This window comes from Centroberyx affinis, unplaced genomic scaffold (genome assembly GCF_046629955.1).
Source record: "Centroberyx affinis isolate AG114_WGS23_722 - 3 ecotype Tasmania unplaced genomic scaffold, CSIRO-AGI_Caff_v1 ptg002023l_1, whole genome shotgun sequence".
Lineage (NCBI taxonomy): Eukaryota > Metazoa > Chordata > Actinopteri > Beryciformes > Berycidae > Centroberyx > Centroberyx affinis.
In genome coordinates this window covers 729,169-756,964 of record NW_027280362.1, presented here as the reverse complement: position 1 = coordinate 756,964, position 27,796 = coordinate 729,169, and the positions used below count along the sequence as shown (strand labels likewise).

Genomic DNA, 27,796 nt, shown 5'->3' with positions numbered 1-27,796 from the left:
TAATCAGCAGGCTAAGTGTTTATGTCAAAGCATGGAAATGATGCTATCCTCCTTCACAAGAGCAGCTTCTAGGGGAAGAAAGTTTAGCTGCTCTGCATTTAAGCATGTAAGCAAATGGACCCAGTGTGTAAGCCTATAGCCTATGATGGTGTGTTATGTATCCCGTATCATGTAAAATTGTTTGAATTTTGATCCTGTTTCCATCTCTTCCGTGTTTCATTTCAGTTCAAGTGCAGGTCGCAGCACTAAAGTTATTATTATTTGAAGCCTTTATCATGCCAAAGTGCTAATTATGAAATATGAGCACTATTTTGGGCTATTTTGCACTTCATTACCCTTATCTCCCATGTGATGGTAGTGTTCTTGTTGTGTTGGCCCATCACCAATGAATGACTGTGAAGAGAATAATCTCAGCTATTACAGTAATGTTTATGGTTCGCCTGCCTTCCTGTGTTTCACCAAATGTCTGCAGAAATGTTTTATGAACATAATCATGCTTGCTCATATCCTGTTAACAAATTACACTAGGTGCTATTATTCCAGCTGGTATGGTTAGTAGTAAGCAGAAGCTGCCAGAACTTGTTGCAGTAGTGTTCGTACTCATCAGAAATAAAGGAAGGAAATCAGGTGCCAAGAGTCATAAAGCCGTTCTACTTCTGATAACACTAATCAACTGCCTGGAACTGATTTCAGGTAGTTGTGTGTGTTTGTTGAGGAGAGTTCGTATGCTTCTCCTTGGCCTGTGATACTCCTTCATACTCTTGAGGGTGAAAGAAACGTCAGGACTGATGGATTCCTGATTACAGAAGTAGGTCAGAAGTAGGGCTTCTCCATTGCATAGGTCTAACTGAGATGGCAAGACAACTGTCAGTGTCAGAAAACATTTGACATAGAGCACAGGAAGGTAAAGCGGGACAAGATTCACTGGGGAATAACTGACTTTTCCTGGCATTTTTGCTTTTAGACAGGAAGGAAAGAAGGGGACAACATGTGACAGAGGTCCCAGACTGGTTTCGAACCCAGAACCGCTGCTACATGGCGTGCACCTCAGCCAACTGAGCTGGGAAGAACCCACATGACCACCATCCCTGCTCCGTAAAACACAAACCCCACCACTGACCATTAGAGGAAAGGTGAAAGTTGGCAGTGAAAACAGATTCCTTGTGTCTGTGTTAGTAGCTTCAGCAGCCACAGCAGTGAGTCAGTGAGTCAGTCAGTCACCTAGATTTATTTCCAATGGCCTGTGTGTTGTCTGTTGGTTACAGTGGAAAAGCACCATACAGAGGAGAGGAGAGGAGAGGAGGTAGAGGTGGGGTCGGGACTGTAAAAGGCCTCTCTGTCCAGGCTTTGGCCCGGAGCCAGGCAGCGGCAGGCCAGCAGAGACGTGTCAGACCAGGTATACCCAGGGAGGCACACTTCGAAAAAAAAACACTCTGCTCTGAGCCTCGAGTGCGAGAGCTGCATGCTGGGAGACTCGTGGTACATGAACTGCGTGAACGCTAGGTGATTGGGGCTGTAAAAGTGCAGAGAATACCGCGGCCTCTGTGCTCAGGCGTGGCCTTTACAGCGGACTCTTGGAGCGAGAAGTCGGACTTTGACCGGAGCGGGAGTCATCGTATAAAGGAGAGGCGAGGAGAAAGGAGGCTATTTCACCCCACTGTAGAGAGGAGGGAAAGACAGAGAGAGAGAGAGACACCATGGCCATGTGGACGATACTGGGATCTCTACTGCTATTATTACACACTGGTGAGAACTGTTTTTTACATAAATGTCATAGTGCTTTTGTGTTTTTTATTGACTATTTTTTAATGGTTATTGGATATTCAGTGTCTCTTTCTGTGTCTTAATATGTGGCCATGTAAAACCTATGGGAGTAATAAAATGGAATGTGATGTAATCTATCAGTAATTGGTTATATTAGCCTAAAGGTGATGATACATACAACTTTTGAGGCAACAATGAAGGGCAACATTGCCTTCAAAATCAGTGTAGAGAAAACTGTATAGTGGGTTATAAGGAACAAATATACCATGAAAAATACTGTTGCTTGACATTGTTGATCAAAGTACTTGTCCACTGTTTCCCAGTAAACACAAAACTCTTAAGTATTTCCTGTATATCAGACATTTTCTCCTGAGGCAAAAAGTTAGTAATGCTTGAAGAAATGCTTGATTACAGGAAGTTTTCACCTCGCTGTCTGCTCTGAACATGAATCATTTATTGGAATATTTTGATGACAGAATGATGACTGGTCTCTCTCTCTCTCTCTCTCCCTCTCTCTCTCTCCCTCAGTCTGTGGCCAGAAAAGTATCAGATGGTGCACCATCTCCGAGGGCGAGCAGAGTAAATGCCGGGCCATGTCTGAGTCTTTCGCCGCCGTCTCCATCCGTCCCTCGCTCAGCTGTGTGAACGCAGCCACCGTGGAGGGATGTGTTCAGAAACTGCAGGTCAGATCTGAATAGCAGGACTCTCTTAGATCAGATCTTAGACCTTGTAGAACACAACAAACTGGAGTTGTTTATGATTAGTCATTTTTAAGCTTCATTAACTCAGAGAAAGTTGACTGCACAATGTCCCACTTTTATTGTATTGTAAATGTATTCATTCACTCACTCATTTGCGTATTTGTGTCCCTGGGGGCAAAAAAGAGCACCCATAAAAGGCTGATAGAGCACCTATGAACAGATTAATAGGGCAGAACACATAATCAGGCATCAGATAAAAAAACTAGTAAACTGTGGATAGCAGCAATAGACTTGTTAATGGATGATATGTTTATCAGAGAGCACAAAGCACAGTGGGTAAAGGTGTATTCAAAACAACACACATGAACTGGGACATTTAGAGAGTAGAGGTTGAACTGGGAGTACATCACACATGCTCAGTGTGAATTTTTCAATTTCCCAGTTCAGATCACCTGAGCTGTGACACCCCCAAAAGCAGCAATGGCAATCCCAATGCCTTCACTGTGAAAAATATCCCTCTTAACAAGACATTTCATCTAGCATTAGAGTCTCATAGAGTCTTAAAATCTTATTTTTTCTTGAAACAGTAGGATGAGATTCACTTATTTACATAATGTAAATCAACTTATTTCAAGAAAGGTTTTTTTTTTTTTATAAAGTACTGGAGTGATCTGGCTTACTCTGCCTTGTTTCATGATTGACACTTCTAGAAAATCCTGAAACAAGTGAAACTCCATTGGAAGCAAGTGGAAGCATCTCACTCCACTGGCAGAATTCTTCAGTTGTTTTAAGACAAATAATATTTAACGGCTGAATATGAGATCATTGTTGCTATTTGTTAGACAGTTGGGAGCAGGAAGGTTTCTACTCTGAGGAGAGGACAGATGGAAATTCAAAGGACTTGACGCCTGACAAAAATCTTTTCATGCGTGGACCTACCTGGCCAGGCCTTTGTGGCAGCCTTTAGTTTGCCAATCCTTCACATGAAATTTAACCTCATGAAATGTGATGGCCTGAATGGATCCCCGGGATAAAGTCAGTCTTTTAAGTCCATTATGAAGACATCTGTTTACAAAATCTAGGGTTGCATTTCTTGAACAGTTGCACTATTGAAATTTCTGAGGCCACAAAAGCTCCCAAAATCTTCACTAATGTTGCTAGTTAAAATATACAATTTAATTTCTAAACATGGCCTAATATTTCATTGCAACAAAATGTAGTTCCAGCAAGTAAAAACTGCATGACTGGAGATTTTAAAAAGATTCCAGGCCCGTCAGTGTTACAAATCTTTTGTGCAGATATACTGTATGTGCAGTAGTTTAGTCAAAGCTATTTTGCGGCTGTACAGAGCATTTCCACATCTTTCTGTCAACACGATATGTCCATTTGTCAGTCTGATTACCTTTGACTTACACTGGATGGTGGGAATGGGATCAAAGGTTACTGCCACTACCCCACTATACATCATTGCAAGAGAAAGAACATGGTTACCTTGTCTCAGAGCCCTCTATCTAAAAGAGTTGGGTGTTTTAAATCGCTGAGGCCTCAGCAGTCCCCAATACATTTTGATAGCATGCTGTACAAGTTAATTATTTGTCCATATGAGGCTGTTAGTATCGGCCTGACGTGTTTCTCCTGAGGAATAGAGCCGACACCTCGTCCCACAGCTGGCAAGGCCCCAGTATTTCAAACATCATTAACAGGATTCTGCGCTGTGTCTCTCCAGAGTAAAGAAGCGGATGCCTTGTCCATGTACACCCGTGACATCTACGCCCTGGGGAAGACCGCTTCCTTCAAGATGGCTGCCGGGGAGTCCAAACCTGACGGTAAGAGTAAATAAATAAACAGGAACTAGGCCGTGATGTCACCGCCTGGTGGAAATTCAGCGTTCATGGGACCAGCGGTGGGACTAGAAGTCTTTTTTTTTTTTTTTTTTGTTAGAAATGATGTTTTCCAAGCATCAAGGAAACAGAGCAGAAAGAACAACACCCAGGTGGTAGCATGAAGGGTGGAGCAGCAGGCTTGTGACAGTCTCAAGGTCACTTTCAAATCCCTGGACAGGGGAAATCTGAGTGGGAGAAGAGGGGAGAATAACGCCCCTCCTCCATCAACAACTACAGTCAAAGTGCCCCTGAGTGAAGCACTGAATGTCCAACTGGGAGCACTGAGCCACTCGCTGGTGTGTAATGAATGTGTGTGTGACCCTCCTTCCCCCTGCGACGACGAGCCCGGGCTGTTGCTGTAAATAAGGCTGTGTTCACACCTGGCATGTTTGGAGCGGTTTATTTGAACTCTGCAGCGTTTCCTCCTCTAGTTCAGTTTGTTTGGCCCAACACATAATCTGACAAGGAGTTATGGGTAGAAGGACAGAAATGTTGACATCTGACAGTCAGCAGTTACTCATGTTCGGAAAGCCTTGCTAGAAGTCTGGACCGATGCTCATATTCAGCTATTTCTTCATGTGTCCTTAACTGTATGAACACCAGAGAAAATTAGTAGAGACAAGTCTGTCATGCTTAGCTTATCTTTTTTTGGGGGCATTTTCGTCTTTATTTGATAGTTCAAAGTAGAGAGAAACAGGAAAGATTGGGAGAGAGAGAGGGATGACATGCGACAAAGGTCCTGGGCCGGATTTGAACCCAGGACATCGCCCCATGCCCAAGTCACAGGGACTGGAATCAGATTTTGTTTTGACCCCCCAGCCGCCAAAACTCTGTCCAATAAGTCCATGTGACTTTTGTTTTCAAGCTCTGGTTTACTTGTAACTCATCAGTCTGAATCTAAATGAGCCAAATACAAAAATGCAGCACAGTAAACTTTTCCACTCTGGTTAAGGAAGTGTTCTTAGCCAACTTGCCTGGTGGTTAAAGAGTTATGCCACTGCTGCCCAGAACAATCACTGTGGTCTCCTTATGTATTGATGAGGATGGGGTTGCTGGTTTGAGTCCAAGTCACTGTTATTCCTCCACTGAAGAGAGTGTCGACCATACTGGTGAAACCAAGCATTCTCTCTCGCAGCAGCAGAGGTGGAACCTGACAGTCTGTCAGTCTTATCTGACAGCTGTATGCTGTCAAGAGTCATCACATGTGACACGAATGCTCTTTTTTTTTATCAGAAAATATAAAGAATACATGATTGCTGTACTTCACACTACAAAGCAAGCTTGGTGAATGAGTTCATAGTAGTGTTCAGTCTATTTTAAAATCTATGTGTGTAGACCTGACAGCTAAATTCTAATACCTGTCCGGTTCCTGCCTCAGGTGAAGGAACCACCTACTATGCAGTTGCTGTGGTGAAGAAGAAGAACAGTGGCATCACCATCAACAACCTGGCAGGGAAGAAGAGCTGCCACACTGGGAAAGACAGAACGGCTGGCTGGAATATGCCTTTAGGATACCTGATAGACCAGGGCATCATGTCTGCTGTGGGCTGCAACATCCCACAAGGTAGGAAATATACATAGGAAAATATAGGAAATATACATATAGTTATACATACACTGTGCATATACATACTGTGCATATACATATACTGTAAATATACAAATACATATGATGTACATATACTGTACATATACAGTGCATACAATATACTGTACATATACTGCAAATATAATATAAATACTGCAAATGTCATATATGTACATATACTGTAAATATACATATACAGTTACTGTATATGTATATTTATAGTACATGTATATATGTACTGATATATTGTGTACAGTATATATATGTATTATACATATACTGTACATATATACATGCAGTACATATACATGCAGTACATATACATATACTGTACATATACATATATATCTACTGTACATATATACATGCAGTACATATACATCTACTGTACATATACAGTACATATATACATATACAGTATACATATACATATACTGTACATATATACATATACTATACATATACATATACTGTACATGAATGTACACCGACATAGGCATGCACACACATGCAATCACTGACAAAAACACAAACGTGTGTGTGTGTGTGTGTGTGTGTGTGTGTGTGTGTGTGTGTGTGACCAGGTGTGGCAGATTTCTTCAATGCTAGCTGTATTCCTGGAGCCCAGAGCGACCCGCCCTCTCTGTGTCAGCTGTGCATTGGAAATGGCGCTGGACAGCACAAATGTGAGAAGAGCAACAACGAGAGATACTTCGCTTATGAGGGAGCTTTCAGGTAACACACACACACACACACACACTCACGCTCAGATGGGGGCAATTTCCCAGATGTATGGAGCCACCATGGCCGAATGACTGTAAGGGACACACTGGGTTCCATTCATACATTGGTTAATATTGCACACTCCAAGGTCATTTCCCTGTCCCTTGGAACTCCCTGTGTGTTTGTTAACCATGGTAATCACAGTATCTGACATCTCCTCACTCTCTTGCTTTTTTTTTGACATCTCCTCACTCTTTCGCTGGCCTTTTGGCCCAGCACGAATGACAATATTGTCCTAACAGAGGAGAGGAGATGTAGCGCACACCAGAACTTACTGAATAACTAAACTCTTTATCGTCATTATATTTAATATTTTTAAGGGTATTACATGTAGCATTTTAACATCAATTAATAAGCACCATATTTGTTTTTGAGTCTATAAACACTATAATCAACACCATCGCCTTGAAGATTGTCAGCCTCTACTGGCCTCTACCCTGCATTTTACATTGCGAGCCACTGAGTCGGGCTTGATGGAAAATCTGCTGTGTTGCTTTACAGCAAAGAGGGAAATTGCTTTACAGCACAAAACAGGAGCTAAAACTTTTAGTTTTAATACCACTGACATGTTCTATTCTACAAATACCATCTTTCATTTTCAACTAAGCTCTTCCTTTTTAGACTCACTCAGCTCACCGCTCTTTGTCTCTAGGTGTCTGGCTGAGGATGCAGGAGACGTGGCATTTATCAAGCACACAACTGTCTCTGAGAACACTGATGGTAACTAGCTGCAAACCTTTTTAAGCTGTAATTACTACTTATTTAATGTAGTCAGTTAGCCAGTCAATTCATTAGTTAGCTACTGTAGGTTAGCTAAAAACAGCACCCATTTGACACACAGGCCATGTACCAAAACAGCCATTGATATTTATTTATAACACCTTTATCTATAAAAGAGATAAAACATCACAAATATATAAAACACATGTTTGTATTTCACTTAGTCAGGGAGTCAACCAGTCAGTTAATTAGTAGGTTAGTCACTGAGTCAACCATTCAGCCACTTAGTTATTCAGGCAGTTAGCTAGCTAGCAGTCATCAGTTAGTTAGTGTTAGTCAGTGTGCCAGTTGGTTAACCAGCTATTTGTTTCACCAGGTAAAGGCCCAGCCTGGGCTAAACACCTGAAGTCAGCAGACTATCAGCTGTTGTGTCGTGATGGAAGCAAAGCTCCTATAACCGACTGGCACCGATGCAATCTGGTCCGCATCCCATCCCGCGGCATCGTGGTCCACAACGACATCACTCCCTCTGTGGTCTACACCATGCTGAGGGACGGGCTGGTACGTCCAAACCGCACACAGACTTTAGAGTAGTGACAGAGACTCAACCTCAAACTGGACCTCTCCTCACACGTCAGTAGCACCTCATTAAAATGACTGATGTTTGAACAGTGGAGTCATGGAGTTGCATCAGTTTAACCTTTATATGAATGTCAGAGATTATTGGATTGTCAGATAAATCAAAGATGCATGACTTGAGATGGTCAGAGACACATGCAGAGCGTCTCCAGTGCACATGTAGCAATAAATGGAAATAAACTTTAGCACTCCAACAATCCAACCAAGAATTGTAAGCAAATCAAACGCAGGCAGCTCGGATAGTAACATACTTTTACTAATGCACAAAAGTATGAGAATCGTCGCAGTACTCGTGAATGGGGGAACAAGTGCGTTGAAATGTTTACTGTCAGTTTTAAAGGATGTGAATATTAGGAAACTAGTGACATGCATGGTAATCTGTGTTTTAGCAAGGGAAAGAGAAATCCAATTTGAATGTGTGTATGGGAGACGCAGTTTAACGCCAAGTGTAAATGTAATCCAGCTAAATCATATCAAACACAATCCGGATGTGAGGCATATGGTAATGCCTGGTGTTGCCCTGGTGTGAGACTGAATCAGTGCACTTCCTGTCTGCAGAGGAAGTCGGGCTTTGACATGTTCTCGTCGGCGGCGTACGGGGGCGGAACTGTGCTCTTCTCTGATTCGTCCAGCAACTTCCTGGAGGCGGAGTCAGAGGATCCCAAGGTGTGGATGGGCAAGGTCTATTATAACGCCCTGCGAGCCATGGACTGTAAACCCCAAGGTAAAGTCTATTTAGCAATAAATCAATAAATCAATAAAACAATAAATCAATCTATCTATCTATCTATCTATCTATCTATCTATCTGTCTATCTATCTGTCTATCTATTTACCCTACCTCACCTGTTTTTTATGTCTACCTGAGCTACACCACTTATCCCCTCCATCTCTTTTTCTGTGTGTGTGTGTGTGTGTGTGTGTGTGTGTGTGTACATCTCTGCACGTGCAGAGCTCCCGTCCTCCCTGAGGTGGTGTGTGTTGTCCAGCGGTGAGCAGAATAAGTGCAGTGCGATGGGCGCCGCCTTCGGCAATAAAGGTCTGACTCCACGCATCTCGTGTGTCTATGGAGACTCTGTCAGCGACTGCATGAAGAAAATCCAGGTAACAGCTGCTGCACTACATGCTAGTGTTTCCTCTAGGCTGGTTCAGCAGTTGGGAGACACATAGGAATCTGTAACAACTAATTATTCATCGACAAAGACGAATTCAAGGCTTGTTTCTAAGTTGAAAAAGAAGAAAAAATGTTAAAAGGCTAAAATATCAGTGAGAATCATCACATATCCCACCACTTGCATCTCAATTCTGTTTTTCCCATTCTTTCGTGTGTGTGTGTGTGTGTATGTGTGTGTAGAACAAGGAGGCTGATGCCATCACTCTGGATGGAGGCTACATCTACACAGCAGGCAAAGACTACGGCCTCGTACCTGCAACTGGGGAGAGCTATACTGGTAAAACACATACACACACACACACACACACACACACACACACACACACACCACTTTATGCTGGCCAAATATCAGTACTATTAAGGAAATATTTCAAAATGGCAGATACAAAACTGTGTTTGTGTCTCCAGAGGAGCGCGACGGCTCCATCTACTATGCGGTTGCCGTGGTGAAGAAGAGTAACCTGGACATCCGTAAACTTGACGACCTGCGCGGCCGCCGCTCCTGTCACACCGGATACGGTCGCACGGCCGGCTGGAACGTTCCCATAGCAACGCTGATAGAAAGAGGCCTGATCACACCTCAGCAATGTCAGATCCCCCAAGGTCAGTGGTGTGTGTGTGTGTGTGTGTGTGTGTGTGGGCATGAATGGGTTAAGTATCAATATGTAAACGTAGCAATCAGTGTCCTTGGAGACCTTAGAGGCAGAAATTGCATTAAATACAGTCAAGTTAAAACTGAATTTCGAAATGATTTCTTTTACTTTCGGTAGAACAGGGTATGGAATGTATTTGGTGTGTCGTTTCATGTAAAAGCCGTAATTTTGACTTCCTGTTTCCTGTTTCCCATGGTGCCTAGCGGTGGGAGGGTTCTTTAAGCAGAGCTGCGTTCCAGGTGCCAACCAGCCCGGTTTCCCTGGCAACCTCTGTGGTCTTTGTGTGGGAGACATCTCAGGGCAGAACAAGTGTGAGAAGGGGAAAGACCTGTACGATGGATACGACGGCGCCTTCAGGTACTATGAACTACAATACCCACAACCCCCTGCTCTGAAGGTGATGAATTACGCTGCGTTCATGTCGTATGATCAGCTTTTTCACGCTTAACACACATGCATTTAGTAAGTGATTCCTTTAGAGTTCATGTTTTACAGCTAACCAAACATTTCAATGTCAACAACAAACTAAAAATTGGACAAATGGTTGTGTCCTGCCGTGAAATTTTAAGAGTTAGAGTCACAAAATAACTTACATGGAAATTGTTCATTTTTTCTGTTCTATTGAAATATCATTCTATACATTTGACAGCAGGTGTTTAGTTGCTAGTGGTGTCAGAATTCATAAAGTTGGACATCATGAGGTCCATCGCCAAACACAAGTAATTCCCAAGTAGTATTTACTGGTATTCTCATTAATATACATGACTTGGGATGGGGGCTAATGGTCAACGTGCTGCGCTTGGTTCTTCTGTCAAGTCAGTCGTCATCCTCAAAAAAAGCACAGTGATGAATTCTGAACTACAAAGAGAACTACAAACAGTCCCAAGACTCTCAATACCCGTTGACTCTCTTTCTCTGAAACATTGACATGCAAACATGATGCTTCTGCCCCAAAACATGACTCCTCAAAACTTCCTCAAAATAAACAAAAAAGACAATCATCCCTCCCCTTGAAAAATGTCCTGAAACACATTGACGCTTTAAGGGCTTTAATGTGAAAATGCATATGAAAAGAAGTGTAATTCCAAACTTTAATTCTCCTCTCTGTCTGTCTGTTAACCTGTCTGTCTGCTCAGGTGTCTGGCTAAGGGAGAAGGAGACGTGGCTTTCATCAAACATTCTACCGTCTTCCAAAACACTGATGGTAAGACACAATTCACTCTGTGCATGTGTGTGTGTGTGTGTGTGTGTGTGTGAGAGAGAGAGAGTTCAACAGACTGCTGCAGTTGGTCTAAAACTATTTTTAGAGTGCGGCATTAGAAAACATGCATTAGCCCTTTTTCAGACTCTCCCCTCAGTTCCGTTGAAACGGCTTTACTGACATGGTGTCCCATCTGTCTCTCTCTCTCTTTACACAGGTCAATCAACCGAGTCGTGGGCAGTGGATCTCCTGTCGTCTGATTTCCAGCTGCTGTGTTCCCAGGGCAGCAGAGCCGAGGTCACGCAGTACCAGCTCTGTCACCTGGCCCGGGTCCCCTCCCATGCTGTCATGGTGCGGCCCGACACCAACATCCACGCTGTCTATGGACTCCTGGACTATGCACAGGTAAGGGGGTTGATGGGCAAGGAAGAGATGTGTGTGTGTGTGTCTATGTCCCCCCAATGAGTTATAAGGTCTGAGAGAGGGCCAACAAGCTTTCAGCTGAACAGGGTAAATATAATTATAACTGCAGTTTCCTTATGTGATTTTGAAGATCTAATAACACTGGTTCATACAGAAAGTAGGTCTAGGAAAAGTCTTGGAGCGACATTTTGGTGTAGAGTTAGTCTCCGCTGTGAATCAGCAGCAAGACCATCTACTTTGTCCAGTTGATCAGTTTAGATGTTCACCTATATATTTTTTTCTCTCTCTCTATCCTTCACTCTCTCTCTCTCTGTAGAGGTATTTTGGCAGCGACGCAGGCCCAGATTTTAAGATGTTTGACTCTAAGGCCTATCAGGGCTCAGATCTCATCTTCAAAGACTCCACAGTTCGCCTAGTGGGCGTGGCCGACAGAAAGACCTTCCAGGATTGGCTGGGGCAGGGCTACATGGACTCGCTGGTCAACATGGAGTGTAACTCATCCAGTGCCGGTAAAAACACACACACACAGAAATGCATATCGTTGCTGTTGGGAGACAATTTCAGCCAATTGCTTTTAGCTACATTTCACTCCCACACTCATTCCTCTCTAATCTTCCACCATATCTCTCTCTCTCTCTCTCACTCCCTCTCTCTCCCTCTCTCTCTCTCTCTCTCTCTCTCTCTCTCTCTCTCTCTCTCACACACAGCGATGTCCTCTGTGTGGCTGCTGTTGGCGGCGTTGCTCAGCTCCATGCTGGCCAGCCTCAGGATGTAGAGACACAACCGGACACAGGAGTCCAGCCCCTTCTCCTGCTCCTTCCCTCACCCCCCACCTCCTAACACCCCTCCCTCTGCATCCTTCCCTCCCTCTCTGCCTCCTTCCCTCTCTCCTTTTCCTTTCCTCCCTCTCCTCTCCCTCCTCTCTTCGTGTCTAGCTCTTCTATCCTTTCTCCTTCCACCAAAGGAAGCCTACTGTTTTGTCTCTGTCCCTGATTCTTTGTGCATAATATCATATGATTGTATCAGATCTACCTTGCTTGTATGTTGTATGTTAATGTTAGGGAGGATGGCATGTTGGAACTGCCTTTGGATTTAAATGTTGCTGTTGTTTAAGCCAATGAGGCACTTAAAGTCACCTTTTGCCGTGGCGGAGGAGAGATTTGTGCGTCTCTATTGGCCGGCCCGTGGGACATTCAGCCAATGAGAATCAGAGATGAAGAGGGAGCCGCTGCCATTTTGTTTACCGAGGGTGAGCAGCCATATCAGTGCATATGCTGCCACCTGTTACATTGCTCTACTAGGCAGCGTCCCTCCAAGGCTGGAGTTAGGCCGTGTTTCTACTATAAGCTAATGCCATATCAGTGAATATGCACTAGTGTTGATGGTGGATGGTGTGATGAGTGACTGAGTGACTGTCCATAGGCTGTCTGCTTCATGTGTTCTCCCCAAAGGCTGGAAACAAGAAAATACTTTGAAAAATCTGCTCCTATCTCTCTCTCTCTCTGCACATATAATAAATGTATAATTCAGTATAATATATTGGAGCCTGCTTGCAGCTGTTATGCACAATTTTTTAACCTTATGTCGTCTAATTTTTGGTAATTGATACCAATCTAATTCTTTTGGATGGGAACCGCTCTAGCAGCAGGTTGGCGTCACAGATCCCGTCTGCAGCCCTCTTAGCATTTGATTTATTTCATTTGGGCACAGAAATGGAGTGAGTGAAATTGGCACGTTGGTCAGGTTTCATCAGTTTGGGGAGAACATGGAGAAAACATCCTGTGGTTTCTGTTGGAGAGTGAATGTTTTGATTTGTCTGAATGGTTGAAGTCAAACAGGAATTTATATGAATTGACTGTTTAAAGAGAATAGGCTTTTGACAAGCTGTTTTTTGTTTGATTGAAGAAAAGTGATCCCATTTTTGTTTGGCTGAATATCTTTAGCCAGGCAGGAGTTTCATAGGAATCAAATACAATTCAAACACAGTAGTAATGCTTTATGCCGGAATACTCCATGTCATAAATCTACTCTCATATCCAATATCCAATAGAAATATATACAGGAATGTCTCTATATAGCTCCAACTAACCAGTGCCTGTCACATCTTCTTCCTGCTGCCTGATGCTGTTTTCTGTTTAAAAGGTTTTTTGATCAGATGTGTATTTCCTTTATTGAGAGATTTATTTTTATATGAAGTTCAGGTGCCATATCAGTGTATATGTACTGACTCATGCTGTCAGAAACTAACGCTAATACCTTCTCCGCCTCCTAATAGAGGTTTATTTCTGTATGAAATGATGAAGATGTGACTAATATTTAGTTGCCAGGCCAGTGCGTCTGCAGAAGTATAGCTACATGAACCTGCCTACTTGACCTCTGTCTGTTTTCTATTCTTGTTCAAATGAAATAAAGCTGCATACTGCACATTGTGTACTATTGATCTATTCCTATTCAAATGAACTGAATTATATATTATAGCAACATACTGCTTAGTGCAAAATACTCCTTCCTTATTTGAAATGAGCAAATATATTTTTATGGTTCATTAATATTCATCTCTACAGCACAGGATCCAAACTGAATTGTTTTCCCTCACTCTGGGAGTCACATATAAGTACACTTGTATGTCATGTGGCACTTTCTGTACATGCTATCAACATCTTTAAAATGAGTATATATATACAGTATATTTGATAAGGTGCATTGTTTTTATAATGCTAGTCTACACGCCACAATACATATGGATATCTGTACACCTGTTAATGTGAATACGATGGGCATAAATGCTTCTTGAGGTTTCACATATCTCCCTCATTGTAACATTCTGTCTATATTAATTAGATTGTCATCATGATTCCACTATTTCATACAATATACATATTTAAACTGTCAACAGATTACACTCATATAACACCACAATTGTTTTCATTGTTTACATTCTATTTGTTGGGGTCCAAGCATCTCCACCATGTCATGGAAAATACTGAAGGTCTACTTGTTTCAAACACAAGAGATAAAATGGAAACAATGATAAAAACAACTGAAACTGTTAAGTACATAAAGCAGAACCAAAATATATGGAAGACCCACATTTCACCTGCACACAAAGTTAATAATCCATGGACAGTGACACTCAGCGTTCACTTTGTGTTGCGAATGGCCTCGCAAAAATCTACAATTTAACACAACTTAGCAAGTCTTTCATCAACAATCTGAATAGAAATATTTTTGATACCTTATGATGATTACTAAGATAAACATGATTGAATTGTTTATGTTTGTAATGCCCTGTATTGTTGGGGAAAGATAGATATTTCTTTCAGTTGAACACCCTCTCTGCTTGACTCAATTACTGTAATGAACATGTAAAAAGGGAGAAAAAAAATCTCATTTTGAGCATAGGCCAGCTGCCCCAGCATCTTTATGTCTCAGATAATGTTTGGATCTATTTGACCCGGTTAAGTGTATGGAGAGTAAATAGGAGTAAATAGGTCAAAAATAGGCCAAAACTTATTTAGGTCTTTGCAAATGATAGAGACAAAGTTTATTGCCCACGTCCTCCCTCAGTATTTATTTAACTAAATCTGTCACCACACACACAGACACACAGACACACAGACACACACACACATACACATACACACACACACACACAGGGTTCATTTGGATACAAACATTATTTTACAAAACTTGAAATAATAGACAATTAAAGTTGTAAATGATAAAAATTTGACTAGCTGGTCCTCACTGCCCTGGAAGTTTCTATAAGAGACCCATTTCAAATGGTGCTCACCTTCCAAGTCATTGAGATTTTTTAAATATTTAAACTACAGTCCCTTCTTTGTGATTCAAGCTAATATGAACTCTGAAAAACTGTTGTTCTTTAGCTCCGCCCATAGAGGTTTAACTCAACCAATGAGATTTTTTCTTCCTCCAGAGCAGCTCTGCCTCAGAGAAATATTTAAGTAAAACTCCTATCTGCATGTCAGTTGTGTTTGTTCCAAAAATGCAATAAGTGATTTGACCACTAGAGTGAGACAGAAACTGCAACACATTAGTAAGTTAAGCACAGCAAAGCTACTGCACTACGGAGGCCCCTGAGGATAAACCTAGCAAATGATGTCTCAGTTAAAACTCCACATAGCACACATTAGTTTCAGGATTGGTTATAAGGTCTGATATCGCTTTTTGCAGGTTTAAGACAATAGGCCTATATTTTTTCTCCCATTCTGTTGGATTCTCTGCTTTTCCTGAGTGTGTCTATGTCCGTATACACCTTCATTCATGTTTTTATGATATCTTTGTGTGTATGCGTGTGTGTTTGTGTGTCTGTGTGTATGTGTGTCCCTATCTCCATCTGTGTGTGTGTCCACAAGTCCAGTGCTGTGCACTGAAGCGAAGGACACTATCAAGGTGGTGTTTAAGAACAAGGCCAGTCGGCCCTACACTATCCAGCCACATGGTGTGCAGTACACCACACACACACACACACACACACACACACACACACACACACACGCACAGACACGTACACTGAACAATGAACAGCATTGTCACCCTTTTTGATATATCTTCCTCCCCACTTCTCCTCTTCTTGTGTTCTCCTCTTCCTCTCCAGAGTCTGACACAGCTAAGAAACTGTGAGCTGAAGAGGGAACCAAGTGAGTTGATCAACAGAAGTCCTTACAACCTAAATGGCACCTCCATCCTAAGTTCCCTGCAGGGCCTGCATGAACTAAAGTAATTGAAAACTCTGTATTATAACTTCTGCTCCTAATAATTCTCCTAATCTGTCCCTGTTTAGGGGTGGTGACCCCTCCCCTGGCCACTCTGGTCAAACCAGGGACGGTGTACAGCTATGAGTGGGTGGTGCCTGTGGGTGCTGGGCCAGTAGAAGGAGAGGGAGACTGTCTGAGCTATCTCTATTACTCTGGAGTGGATCCTGTTAGAGACAGCAACTCTGGACTGGTGGGCCCGCTCCTCATCTGTCAACCTAAAGCGCTGAAGAAAGGAACGCAGGTGAGGAGAGAGGGAAACACAAAGAGACATCAAAGGACCATTATTGGTCTGTAAGTCACTTTTCTCACTCTCTCTCTTTCTTTCCCTCTTCTCTTCTCTTTCTTTCTCCTCCCCTCCTACAGAAGAACTATGATAAACAGTTCCACCTGCTGGCTACAGTGCTGGATGAGAACTTGAGCTGGTATCTGGACGCCAACATTAAGACCTTCAGGATGAGGGCTTTATGGAGAGCAACAAGATGCACGGTGTCCACCTCTTTCTTCTAAGCAATGAATATATGTATGTATGGTGTCTTTCCAGGGCTGTCTAGTGTTTGCACTCATCCCTTACTTTTCTTCATAATAGAACCTTGTTTAACCTCTTGCTCTGCCTCCTCAGCCCTGAACTGCATCTTGCTCTGAAACCTTCCAGCCGGCCCGCCTGTAAAGACAGGGCTTTCTATGTGAAATGTTAAGCCATCAGTGGCTTTGTGTATAGGAACCTTCCAGGCCTGACCATGTGTAAGGGGGACAATGTAACGTGGCACCTGTCTGGACTGGGTTCGGAGATGGACATCCACAGCCTCTGTTTCCACGGCAACCACTTCCTCTACCGCCAGAACAGACGAGACAGCATCACTGTGTTTCCTCACATCTCACATACTGTCATTATGGAGCCAGACAGCATGAAACATTCAGCTTCAGCTTCATTTCATTTACTAATCACATCAGGTCTCTCCAGTGAATCTCAATGGCCTTTCAGCTGTGGATCCGCTGTCCATCAGTGCAATACATTTTAGTTTCAGTGTTTCATTCAATGTCCAGGTCCTGAGGAAGAAAAGCAGACAGACTCTACTGCTAACAAAGTTTGTGTTGCACATCGCTAATTTGCTATATTAATACTCTTATTGAACTCAACAGAAAAATTCATTTAGTGAAAACCCAGCTATTAAAGAACCCATGTAAGACGGTTTTTCTCCACCTGCTTGGCTTGACTTGGACATTAACCAATCATCATTGAGCCAACAATGTATTTCACATTAGTAAAGTATTATAATGAAGAGTCATGAAACAGCTGAAAGTCCAATGAAATACATTGCAAAGAACACTAATATGACGTACTCAGGAATCAAAGATATGGTTTCTACTATGTTTCACAGACATGCCATCTGCTTATGTAAACATGGTGTATGTGTATTTGCAGGACATGACAATAACTCTTTAGTCAAACAGCCACAACGGTGAATGGATCAGAATTTCAGAATCAGATTTAATTATTTATAAGAATAGAAAATACTTTTTGAAAACAAGTTTTCTATCTGCCAAAGTGTCTAGAAGAATCATTTGGTTGGTGTCTAGTAGTGTTATTGTCAAGCCTAGCATGTGTGTGTTACATCTAATGTGTGTGTGTGTGTGTGTGTTACAGGTCAGTTTGAAGTGGTGTCTCCAACAGTGAACCACCATCATGGCAGGATGCGAGCCAACTACACGGTGCAGAAGTGCAGCATGTTCAAAAAAGAGACAGATAGAGAGACAGGGAGTTGGACTCAGAGACAGATGGAGAGGATGCTGATGATGATGTGCTAGGTGCTGATGTGTGTGTGTGTGTGTGTGTGTGTGTGTCTTTAACAGGAAAGAGAAGAGGAATCTTTGGCTGAACAGTAGAGAGGAATGGAAATCAGCGTCTGGAAAGAAGGAAAAAACACATACATGTAAACAAACTCAAAATATCGGCTCCAAACATTCATCATTTTGTATGGAAATGTGTATTTTTATAATTGTCTGACAGCTTTGATAAGACAAAAGGTGCCACATGTGAAACACAGTGAAGAACTATGTCATGTAAAACAGCTTATTCACTGGAAATAAAACCAGATGCTGCTGTGTTGCATGAATGAGATGATTTGAGCCAGGAGGTCTGGCTGAACATACATTGCTTCTAGATTTTTTTCTCTGGCTGTCTGCTGAAGCCGATGCTTCAACGTCTGTGTGTGTTTTTTGAGTGTGTGTAAGAGAGGAAGAGGGAGGGAGAGAGGAACAAAGAAACAAAGATCAAGGTATTTCCCTATCATCATCATCTGAGCATGAAAATAAATGACTTTGAGCATGTAAGATGACTTGATTTTGCAAAGAGCCATTTTCAAAAATACAGTAAATAAATGATTTGTGACCAAGTGTAGAAAATGTGAGCAAGAAAATGCTGTCTCATCATCAGCATGTAAAATATATAGATGGAGGTAAGCAGTGATGGAGGCCTAGTGGTTTGGTCATCAAAAATAAACAAATAAATAAAAATATTTATACAAATTTCATACAACTTACTACAGGCCAACTATGAATTTATATCATGAAGATTTTTGTCACCTTAAAAAATGGGTAAACTCTTCCACAAATATAAAGTTGGTCAAACTGGCTTTAGGTGGTTTACTCTCCTATAGAAATGAGTCCAGACCGCCAAAGGCGCATTAGGAGTATATTTACAGATGAAAGATGTCAGAAAAAGAGACATTGTTGTAAAAAGGTCCAGTAGTTATTTTATGGTTCTGTGTTGCTAGTTCTTGGAGTCAGAGAACAGCTGAGTCACGTGTGATGCCACAGAGCAACATTCCCTGTTTAAATGCTGTTTGGAATGAGAAGCGTCACTTGTCCCCACAGACTTGACCCGAGAGCACGCTCCGACTCAACAGACATCTTCACATCGCACGGCTATATTCACATCTTCACACATTTATTCACTTATTAATTCATTTATTCGTTCATTTATTCATTTTGTGTTAATTCATTAGTTTATTCGTTGATTTGTTTCTTTTTTGGTAGACTTTTTGTTTGTTTTTTGTCCGGGTTTTTCGTTTTTTGTTTTTTGTTGTTTAATTTTCACCGCCAAACCGGACCTGGGACTCGGCACCATGGCTAACCTCTCCAAACTGGTAAGATTGACTCATTTTCATCTTTGTAGTGGAACAAATGTGTCTTTCTTGTGCGTTTTCACGGTGTAACTTGAGCTACAAGTAAGAAACTTCGTGAAGGATATGAAATGCAGCTCAGAAAAAGTCGTGTGTCAACTGAGATGTGACGGTTCCGAGTAAAACACAGTAATTGTTTCATTAATTATGAATTATTGTGGATTTTTATGGGGCCTTGGGGTCAAAGTGTTGCTAGTTCACGGAGCTTCGCTCTAAGCGTCTCTACTGCGCGTGGACACTGGACTTGTTATTGTTTGAATGAAGCACGCGCTTTAGCTCGAGCCGCTGGTCTGACTTCAGAACGCTTTTGACCTCAGAGCGAACACACACACACACACACACACACACACACACACACACACACACACACACACGAGATGTTTCAATATTCAGAAGAAAAAAATGGTTTCTGCTGCAAGAGCCACGACCAGCGATATTATCTGTTTAGATAATAAATAAATAAAAACTTTATTTAGACGAAGTTCTTTGCAAAGTAAATAAGATATTAAATAGATAGCATAGGCTATAGTAAAAGTATATAAAAAGGAAACAAAAACAAATGAAAATAGAAAAAATGAGACATAAAATTACATCAGGGATAAAACAGGACATACAATTGGACATTATTATTAAACAGGGGCCATTCCTAAACGAAAATTTATCTTTATTATGAAATATATTATTATGACTATTATTAATTTTGTCTTACTCCAATTTAGTAAATACTAGGTGTTTAAAAAGTGACTATACGATTTTTAATTAACAATTAAATTAAAAATTAATAACAACTTAATGCTTCTGCATCAATTTCCTCCATTCAGTCGTCCAATTAAATGTATCTGAAGGAAAAATATCGAATAATACAGTGAAATATTATATATAAAACTGTGTATTAATACATTATGCCCTGATGAAGACATAGTGTCGAAACCATGGTCGAAACTTTGGCTCAGTAAATTATTATAGGCCTATGTATCCCATTATATAAGTGTGCTGCAACTGTCATTCTCAGCGATCTGGTGGAAGAGTCTTGCTGCTCTTTTGCTCGTAAGTTACTTTCGATTGTTCCAGTCGTAAATCAAAACCTCCCGTATATTCAAGTACTTTTTCAGTCAGAAATAACTAAATTGACCCTGCAACAAAAGTAGCTTTTTGGTGACTATTTTAGAAACCAAATGCTACAGAGCTACTTTGTGCTACAACAGCAGAATGAAGAGGAGAATATTCACAACAGTTTTGTAATTGATTTTTTAATACGTGTATTAGCTATAGTTGTTATGCATGGTACCAGAAGTTAAACAAAAAGTGAGAATGTCACATCTTGGCTTCTTGGTTATCATGTAAAATTTGACTTTCCCATTGATATTTACCATTCATTTTATTGGCTCGTTCAAGCGCGCTCTTCCCGTAATTAAACATTTTCTGACCGTATTTGAAGGCAACATCTGCTCGCTACTGTTGTGACGGTTGGCTCGGTGCAGAAGAAGTGCGGAAAATCTGGGAGAGAAGGTAAACTAGGCCTGAATATTGGACTTTTGGACCACAGTGCAATGGTTTGGCTTCAAAACGTTTCTATTATGCTGTTTGGATTAATTTATGGTAATTCTTACCTTTTTGGAACTAAATAAACTATCTCTATTCACTCCAGTTGTTTGGAAAAAGTTGCTATGGAGCTGCCCTAGCTAGCTTGACGTGTTATAAATACAAACTTCACCAGTGTTTCAGCTGACAGGAGGGTCATTAGATAATAACAAAATAAAATATTGGGTGATCTGTTCGTTTAAGAGAGGTAAAATCTCTCAAATAACATTAGAAAGCACTTTGTTTAAATCCTTGATAATATTCATTGGGCCAATGAGACATAAACAGATCTACATATTCCGTCTGTTTTGGACAACGATACCAGACCAAACAAATAAGTCTCTCATTAGCCTACGAGGCCCTTTTCACTAACATGGCTTCCATACTTCTGCAAGGTATAACTTGGTTCTCACCATTGGCAGCAATGTTAAAAAGCAAACTTTCTGCCGCCTGTAACTCTGTCTGTGATTACTTACATTTGTGTTTCAACACAATGTATAATACAATACAGGTGTTGTCACTGACATATGTTTCTGTTTCTGTTGTCAGACGACTGAAAAAACTGAGGGTCACAAAACGCTAACAGCACAGAAATTAGCTTTAGCCAGTTAGCATTTTGTCAGCCTCCATCACAGTTACTTGCACAGATGTTTGTGAAAAGGGCAAATTAGCCATGGATTGAATTTTTTCTTCAATTGAACAAAAAGAGGATTAAAATTCAAATTACTTCTCTGTTCATCTTTACATATAATTCTACCCAGGTACGTTACAGTATGTTGAAATTCACCTTGTTCTTTCTAACAGGCTGTTGATGACGGCACGTGGCCGCCTCCTAGCCGTGCCTCATCCACCGTGAGGAAGAGACGCCGCCTTTCTCCCCTCTCCTCTCCTTCTTCTTCCCCCTCCTCCACTTTTTCTCCCTCCTCCTCTCCCCCTAGGAAGAGACGCCGCCTTTCTCCCCTCTCCTCTCCTTCCTCTTTCCCCTCTTCCACTTTTTCTCCCTCCTCCTCTCCCCCTAGGAAGAGACGCCGCCTTTCTCCCCTCTCCTCTCCTTCTTCTTCCCCCTCCTCCACTTTTTCTCCCTCCTCCTCTCCCCCAAGGAAGAGACGCCGCCTTTCTCCCCTCTCCTCTCCTTCCTCTCCCCCCCTCCCCCACTGTTTCTCCCTCCTCCTCTCCCCCCTCCCCCACTATTTCTCCCTCTTCCTCTCCCCCCTCCCCCACTGTTTCTCCCTCCTCCTCTCCCCCCTCCACCACTCTGAGTGTGGAGAACAGCTCCATCGACAGGTAGAATATGACGCAGGCTAATTAAGGCTAATGATATATTTTTACTGTGGCTGTCCAGCAGGAATCCAACCATCACTGAGATCTCCATTCCCTTCCATTATTCAATTTGTCTGGTCAAACCAACTTAAAGGGACACTGTGATGTTTTGAATTCCCACTAAATACTGCTTGTTAGCATTGCTTTCATTCATTCATTATGGAATTGGTTGCCATGGGTAGCCAATGAGGTAGCTGTCGACACATCAGTATCCATGACTTTCCATGAATGATGCTGCCAATACTAGCATGCCATTGTTTAGTTGACTGAAGCGTTTAGTTGATTCCCTGTTTTGTGTCCATTGGCTGAAGAAGAAAAATAACCCTTCAAGTCAAAAAGTTTCTCATACAGCAGTGGAAACCTAGGACAGTTTAGAGATCAGATATGTTTCTTAGAGATACATTTCCAGTGAATATTCATGTTTTCCTGCCTTTGGCTCCATTCTTTTTTGTGTTGCTCAGATCACATCCCTGCTAGTCTGCCTCTCTCTTACCCAGCCCCTCTCTTTCTCCTTCTCTCTCTCTCTTTCTCTCCATCTTTCAGGCCAGTGCAGGCTTCCTCCTTCAAGTCCAGCAGGACCCAGAGAGGCCAGAGGCAGGAGCTGGGGTATGAAACAAAAAATAAATTGATCTACCTTGACTCTTCATTCAATTCCTGTTTAATTAGTACTAGGCAAGCGAAATCCAAGCAGGAAAATTTTAATTATTCTAATTGCACTGAACAGTATTAGCATATTGGAAAAGCAAAACGTTTTAGACTGAGGTCATCTCTAAGACTTGGCAGAGTTCATTTTCTCATCACTGTCTATTTAGTTCATTATGCCCATTTGGTAGACTGGACAGTTTGGATATCTGAGGTTCAGATAAGTCAGTCGTATCACTGCCATTACAAGCCATGAATTTTCATGGTTCCAAGGTTCATTAAAAGCACCTTGGGAAACAGAACACATTAGAAAGCTATTCTATTTTTATTGATGTGCTTTTCCTACCAGGTTTCCAAACATTGGGAACACCTGCTTCCTGAACGCCACTCTCCAGGCCCTGTACAGCATCCCAAGCTTCTGTGCTGACATCATGGGGCAGGAGGCGCTCTGGAGCCCCAAGAAAACCAGCCTGAAGCTGCAGAGGTACAGTAGAGCAAGAGATCTTCACTGATTCATTGCTTTACTGATTGTTACCTTGATATTAAAAGTAAATCATAAATACTTATGCTCTCAATCTCCTGTTCTCCAGCTACTTTGGAGAGCTGTACAAGGCGAGGCAGGGTCACAGCTCCTTCCACAGCAAGAGCACCCTCCTGAGGTCGGTCAAGAGCAGCTTGGCCATGTTCAATGAGGAGTACGAGGGTGACTTTCAGCAGGTACAAAAATGAGTCTAGCATTCATGATTTCTTTTGTACTGCAGTATTTGTGTGATAAACATATTTGAATGCTTCCTGATCTCTTACAGGATGCCCATGAGTTCCTCATGCTTTTCCTCATGGGCATGAAAATGCAGGGTGAGACACAGCAGGGGTACGTTTGTCCCACTGTGAACTTTGAGTTCAAGCTGCAGTCTGTCCGCACCTGCTCCAGGTAACTCAACAGCAAACTGCATCTACTATATTCATGATGTTTTATCTGAACAATCACAGAATCAAACATGAAACAACAAAGTACATCACTTATCACTGAGGTTCACAGAACTGTCTGGTGATCTGAGTTAAAGTATTTTTCTCCTCCATGTTTGTTTTTAAAGCTGTGGTAACAAAGTCTTCCAGGAGGAGGGACTCAACAACCTATCTCTGGACCTCTCCTCCTGCCTGGCCGACAGCCTCGCACTCTACTTCAAAGTCAGTATACAGCGGATCAGTTCAGTTCTCCATACACACACACACACACACACACACACAAACACACACACACACACACACATCTATGTTAGTGACTCTGTGTCTTGTTCCTTAGGCATCAGAACTGGAGTGCACCTGCCGGCAGTGCCTCGGCCACCAGGCGACAGTGGCCAGAGCTTTCCTCACTCTACCCAGGTGAGTCCCATACATGAACCTGCCCATGATGTTGTAAACTACACTCTTTCTATAGTATGTGTTAATGGTACTCTCTCTCTTTTAATAGAGTGCTAGTGCTTCACATGAAGCGCTTCTGCTACGATGGGAAACAGCTGAGGAGAGTGAATGATGCTGTCTGCATCCCTCCAGTCCTGTCTCTGGCCTCCCTGTTGGAAGAGCAGCAGGGTGTACTGAGGTAAACTTACACTCATTACACTCCATATTGGAACAACTGCATAATGACCTCAAACATACTATATATATATATTTACTGAGTAATTTCACCTACCAGAAATACCACCATGAAATGATTTAATGTACATTAAATGCATGTGATACCATCCAAAACAACTCTAAACAATGTAATGGAGTTATTTGATTATTCTCATTTCTCGCGTTGAATCTCTTTTGAATGAGCTCATGACTGTCTGTCAAACTGGCTTATACATGACTTATAGATTTAAGAAACTATAGTCTAGCATGAATGAGCACCTGCCTATTGCTGTACACTTATGTCATGTTTGAAAACAGTTTCCTATATACAGCATATTTGTCTTGAATATCACATTGATCAAAATGGATGCTGTTTCATTCAAAGCTCCCCAGGAGTCAGGAAGGTGTCTCCCCAGGCAAAACCCTTCCCAAGCACAGGTAAGAGAAAATGTGCAATTTTAAACCTGTTCAGTGCTAATCTAACTAGAAACACCCAACTTTAGTTTGTAAGTTTCCAAGTAAAACAAGATTCTGTGGTGTGTTTCTCAGCATCAGTCGATCAGCTGGAGAGCTCAGGAGACACAGACAGATCCCAGCAGGGAGCTCCTGTGGTGAGAGAGAAATAGGGAGAGACAGCAGAGATGGAGAAAGAAAATACGTATAAGAGAGAGAAAACAGTCATTTTTCAATGAACTGTTGAGAGAAAATGTACTGAATAGTTACTCATGGATAGAGTAGTTTAAGAGCCTTATTAAAAAGGAAATGAACCCCTCATCACTCACCATGTTTCTTTACAGCAGGATCACGGTGTCCAGAGCAGCTACCGCCTCTCTGCAGTCGTCTCTCACCTCGGGAGGAGCATCAACTGCGGTAATTAATGTCACATACATCAGACATAAATATGGATCTGGGACACACACACACACATATATAAACAAACACACCAAATAAAGTTTAATCTGCATTGTGTTTCGTGTGTCCCACACAGGTCACTACCTCAGTGACGTCATCGAGGGACACAGCGGGGAATGGGTGACCCTGAATGACTCCCGGGTGACGAGGACAGACGAGGCCGCGGTCCTGAAGCACAGACAGGACACCGCTTACCTCCTGTTCTATGTCCTCAGGTAAGGCTTTGCCCTCACTGCTTACAAGAGGAATCAATGAACTGGCCTGTTTGAGCCTTCAAGCAAACTTGTAAGTAAGAGAGTATTGAGTGAATGCCCCGTCTTCTTTGTCCTCTTTTCCTCTAGTGGTGCAGGTGAGGGGCACCCTGCACCTCTGTAGCAGGAACAGGAGTCATCAGGAGCTGTTTGCACCACCACCAGCCGTTTGCTCCTTAGTACGGTGGCCATTTTAGGACATCCTCAGCCGCCTTTGTCATTCGTAGATCTACTTTGTCAGATTTAGATGGACTTGTGTCAGGTTTAGCTGTGTTTTGTCAGACGTAGATGGAGTTGTATCAGGTTTAGATGTACTTTGTCAAACTTAGATGGCGCTCCTCTGCAATGGAGGGCGGTCCCGGCATTACAACCAAGCGTTTCCAATCCTTCATCAAGGAAGGATTGGAAGCGCTTGATTATAATGCCGGGAGTAGTACATCTAAACCTGATACAACTCCATCTAAATCTGACAAAACACAGCTAAACCCGACACAAGTCCATCTAAATTTCACAAAGCAGATCTACAATTGACAAAGGCAGCTGAGGATGTCCTAAAATGGCCACTGTACTTCAGTTCTTTTGTAGATAGTATACTGTCATTACTTTCCGACTTCCCACGTTCCCTTTTTGGCCTTCAACACGGAAGTCATTGGCTCCAATTATAAGCTAAAATGTTTAAATACAGCTCACAAAGACATAGTTTCTATTTTAAAAATTGCTAACTGTTACCACAAAAAGTCAGGCTGTTGTAGTTATTACCAAATCAAATTCTAATGGGAACAAATTCTTCATTACGCCGGGGACTATTTTCGGTGCTACGGAACTACTTTCCTGAGATGGAAAACGTGTTTACGGTCGGCTTATTAAGCTGTTTGAGGAAAAAGTCGGCTGGCCCGGTGCATCGCGATGATAAAATATGCTGCCAGAGCAACTGCATGGCTCTTTGACGTGTTTTTAATAGTTTTTTTAATAGAATAGAGTTCTATGGCTACTGAGACATGGCTGTATAGGCCATATCAGCGTGACCTCACAACAACAAAGAACTTGCTTCCGGTTGGATCGGCGCTACAGTATTTTTCGTGTTATTTAACCAAAGTAAGACCCCTTTTTAAGCTCTTGTGATTAGAAACACACAGACATTATGTAGTTCTGGCTGTCCACCGAAAACGAGACGTTCCTGATGTCATTGCTGTTGATATTTGTTAGTGTATAAACATAACCTAAATATATAGGCTATTTAAGCATGTGTCCACAAACTACTATATTTTACCAACATGTTTAGAAATGCTTAAAAGTTTTGGCCACTGTCTTAAACAAAGCAACCATAACTTTCTGTTTTTATTTTATATTATGTTATATAGCCAAACAGTGACAGCCAAAAGTAGGCTGTTAGTGTGATTCAGCGAGAAGTTCAAATTCAAGTGCTGATCTAACAAAGCAACCTCAAACCAGTCATTCTTTAGTGTTTTGCTTTTTAGTAGAAACTGTGGACTGTTCCTTATTTACTTTCAGACTCGATTGTGAAGCATCTTGACTGTAAAGCAGGGTATGATAGCAAAGCCAGATCACAAACCACTGCGTGTGTCACTCTAGCAAGCTCGCACGTTATGCTACCCAACAGCGACGTTTATAATTTTTATTACTGACCTGTAAGAAAATGCCTGCCGCAAAACCCGGTCATGAGTGGTTGCTGCCAGCCTGTCCCCAGTAAACTATTATCTGTATCCACCGATTCTGTTAGTCTGCTTTAAAACGGAAAAAGCCTAAACCTAATCCATTTTGTACCAAGCTATATTTGGCATTACAGCCCCAAACACAACCAGATTTTGGCATAATCACTAATGTTTTGTTTAGTTGACTCGTATTTACCGCTACTTAAAACGAACGATTTCCGCTGCTGACAGGTGCGAGTTATCCACCCGGAAGTAGAGCCAATCTGTTTGTTTACAAACATTCTGATTTGGCCTATTGGGCATCGGCTACAC

The 27,796-nt window shown here is 42.0% G+C and overlaps 1 protein-coding gene across 1 annotated transcript; it reads left to right on the top strand.

Moving 5' to 3' along the window:
- Positions 1 to 1,697: 1,697 nt before the first annotated feature.
- Positions 1,698 to 12,359, top strand: meltf (melanotransferrin). The gene is made up of 16 exons (XM_071531039.1): positions 1,698 to 1,746; positions 2,293 to 2,447; positions 4,192 to 4,291; positions 5,727 to 5,912; positions 6,521 to 6,671; positions 7,372 to 7,439; positions 7,816 to 8,000; positions 8,637 to 8,802; positions 9,030 to 9,181; positions 9,432 to 9,528; positions 9,660 to 9,854; positions 10,108 to 10,261; positions 11,041 to 11,108; positions 11,323 to 11,510; positions 11,845 to 12,037; positions 12,236 to 12,359. The coding sequence occupies exons 1-16, from the start codon at positions 1,698 to 1,700 to the stop codon at positions 12,301 to 12,303; spliced, it is 2,175 nt and encodes a 724-aa protein (XP_071387140.1). The 3' UTR covers positions 12,304 to 12,359.
- The last annotated feature ends 15,437 nt before the right edge of the window (positions 12,360 to 27,796 follow it).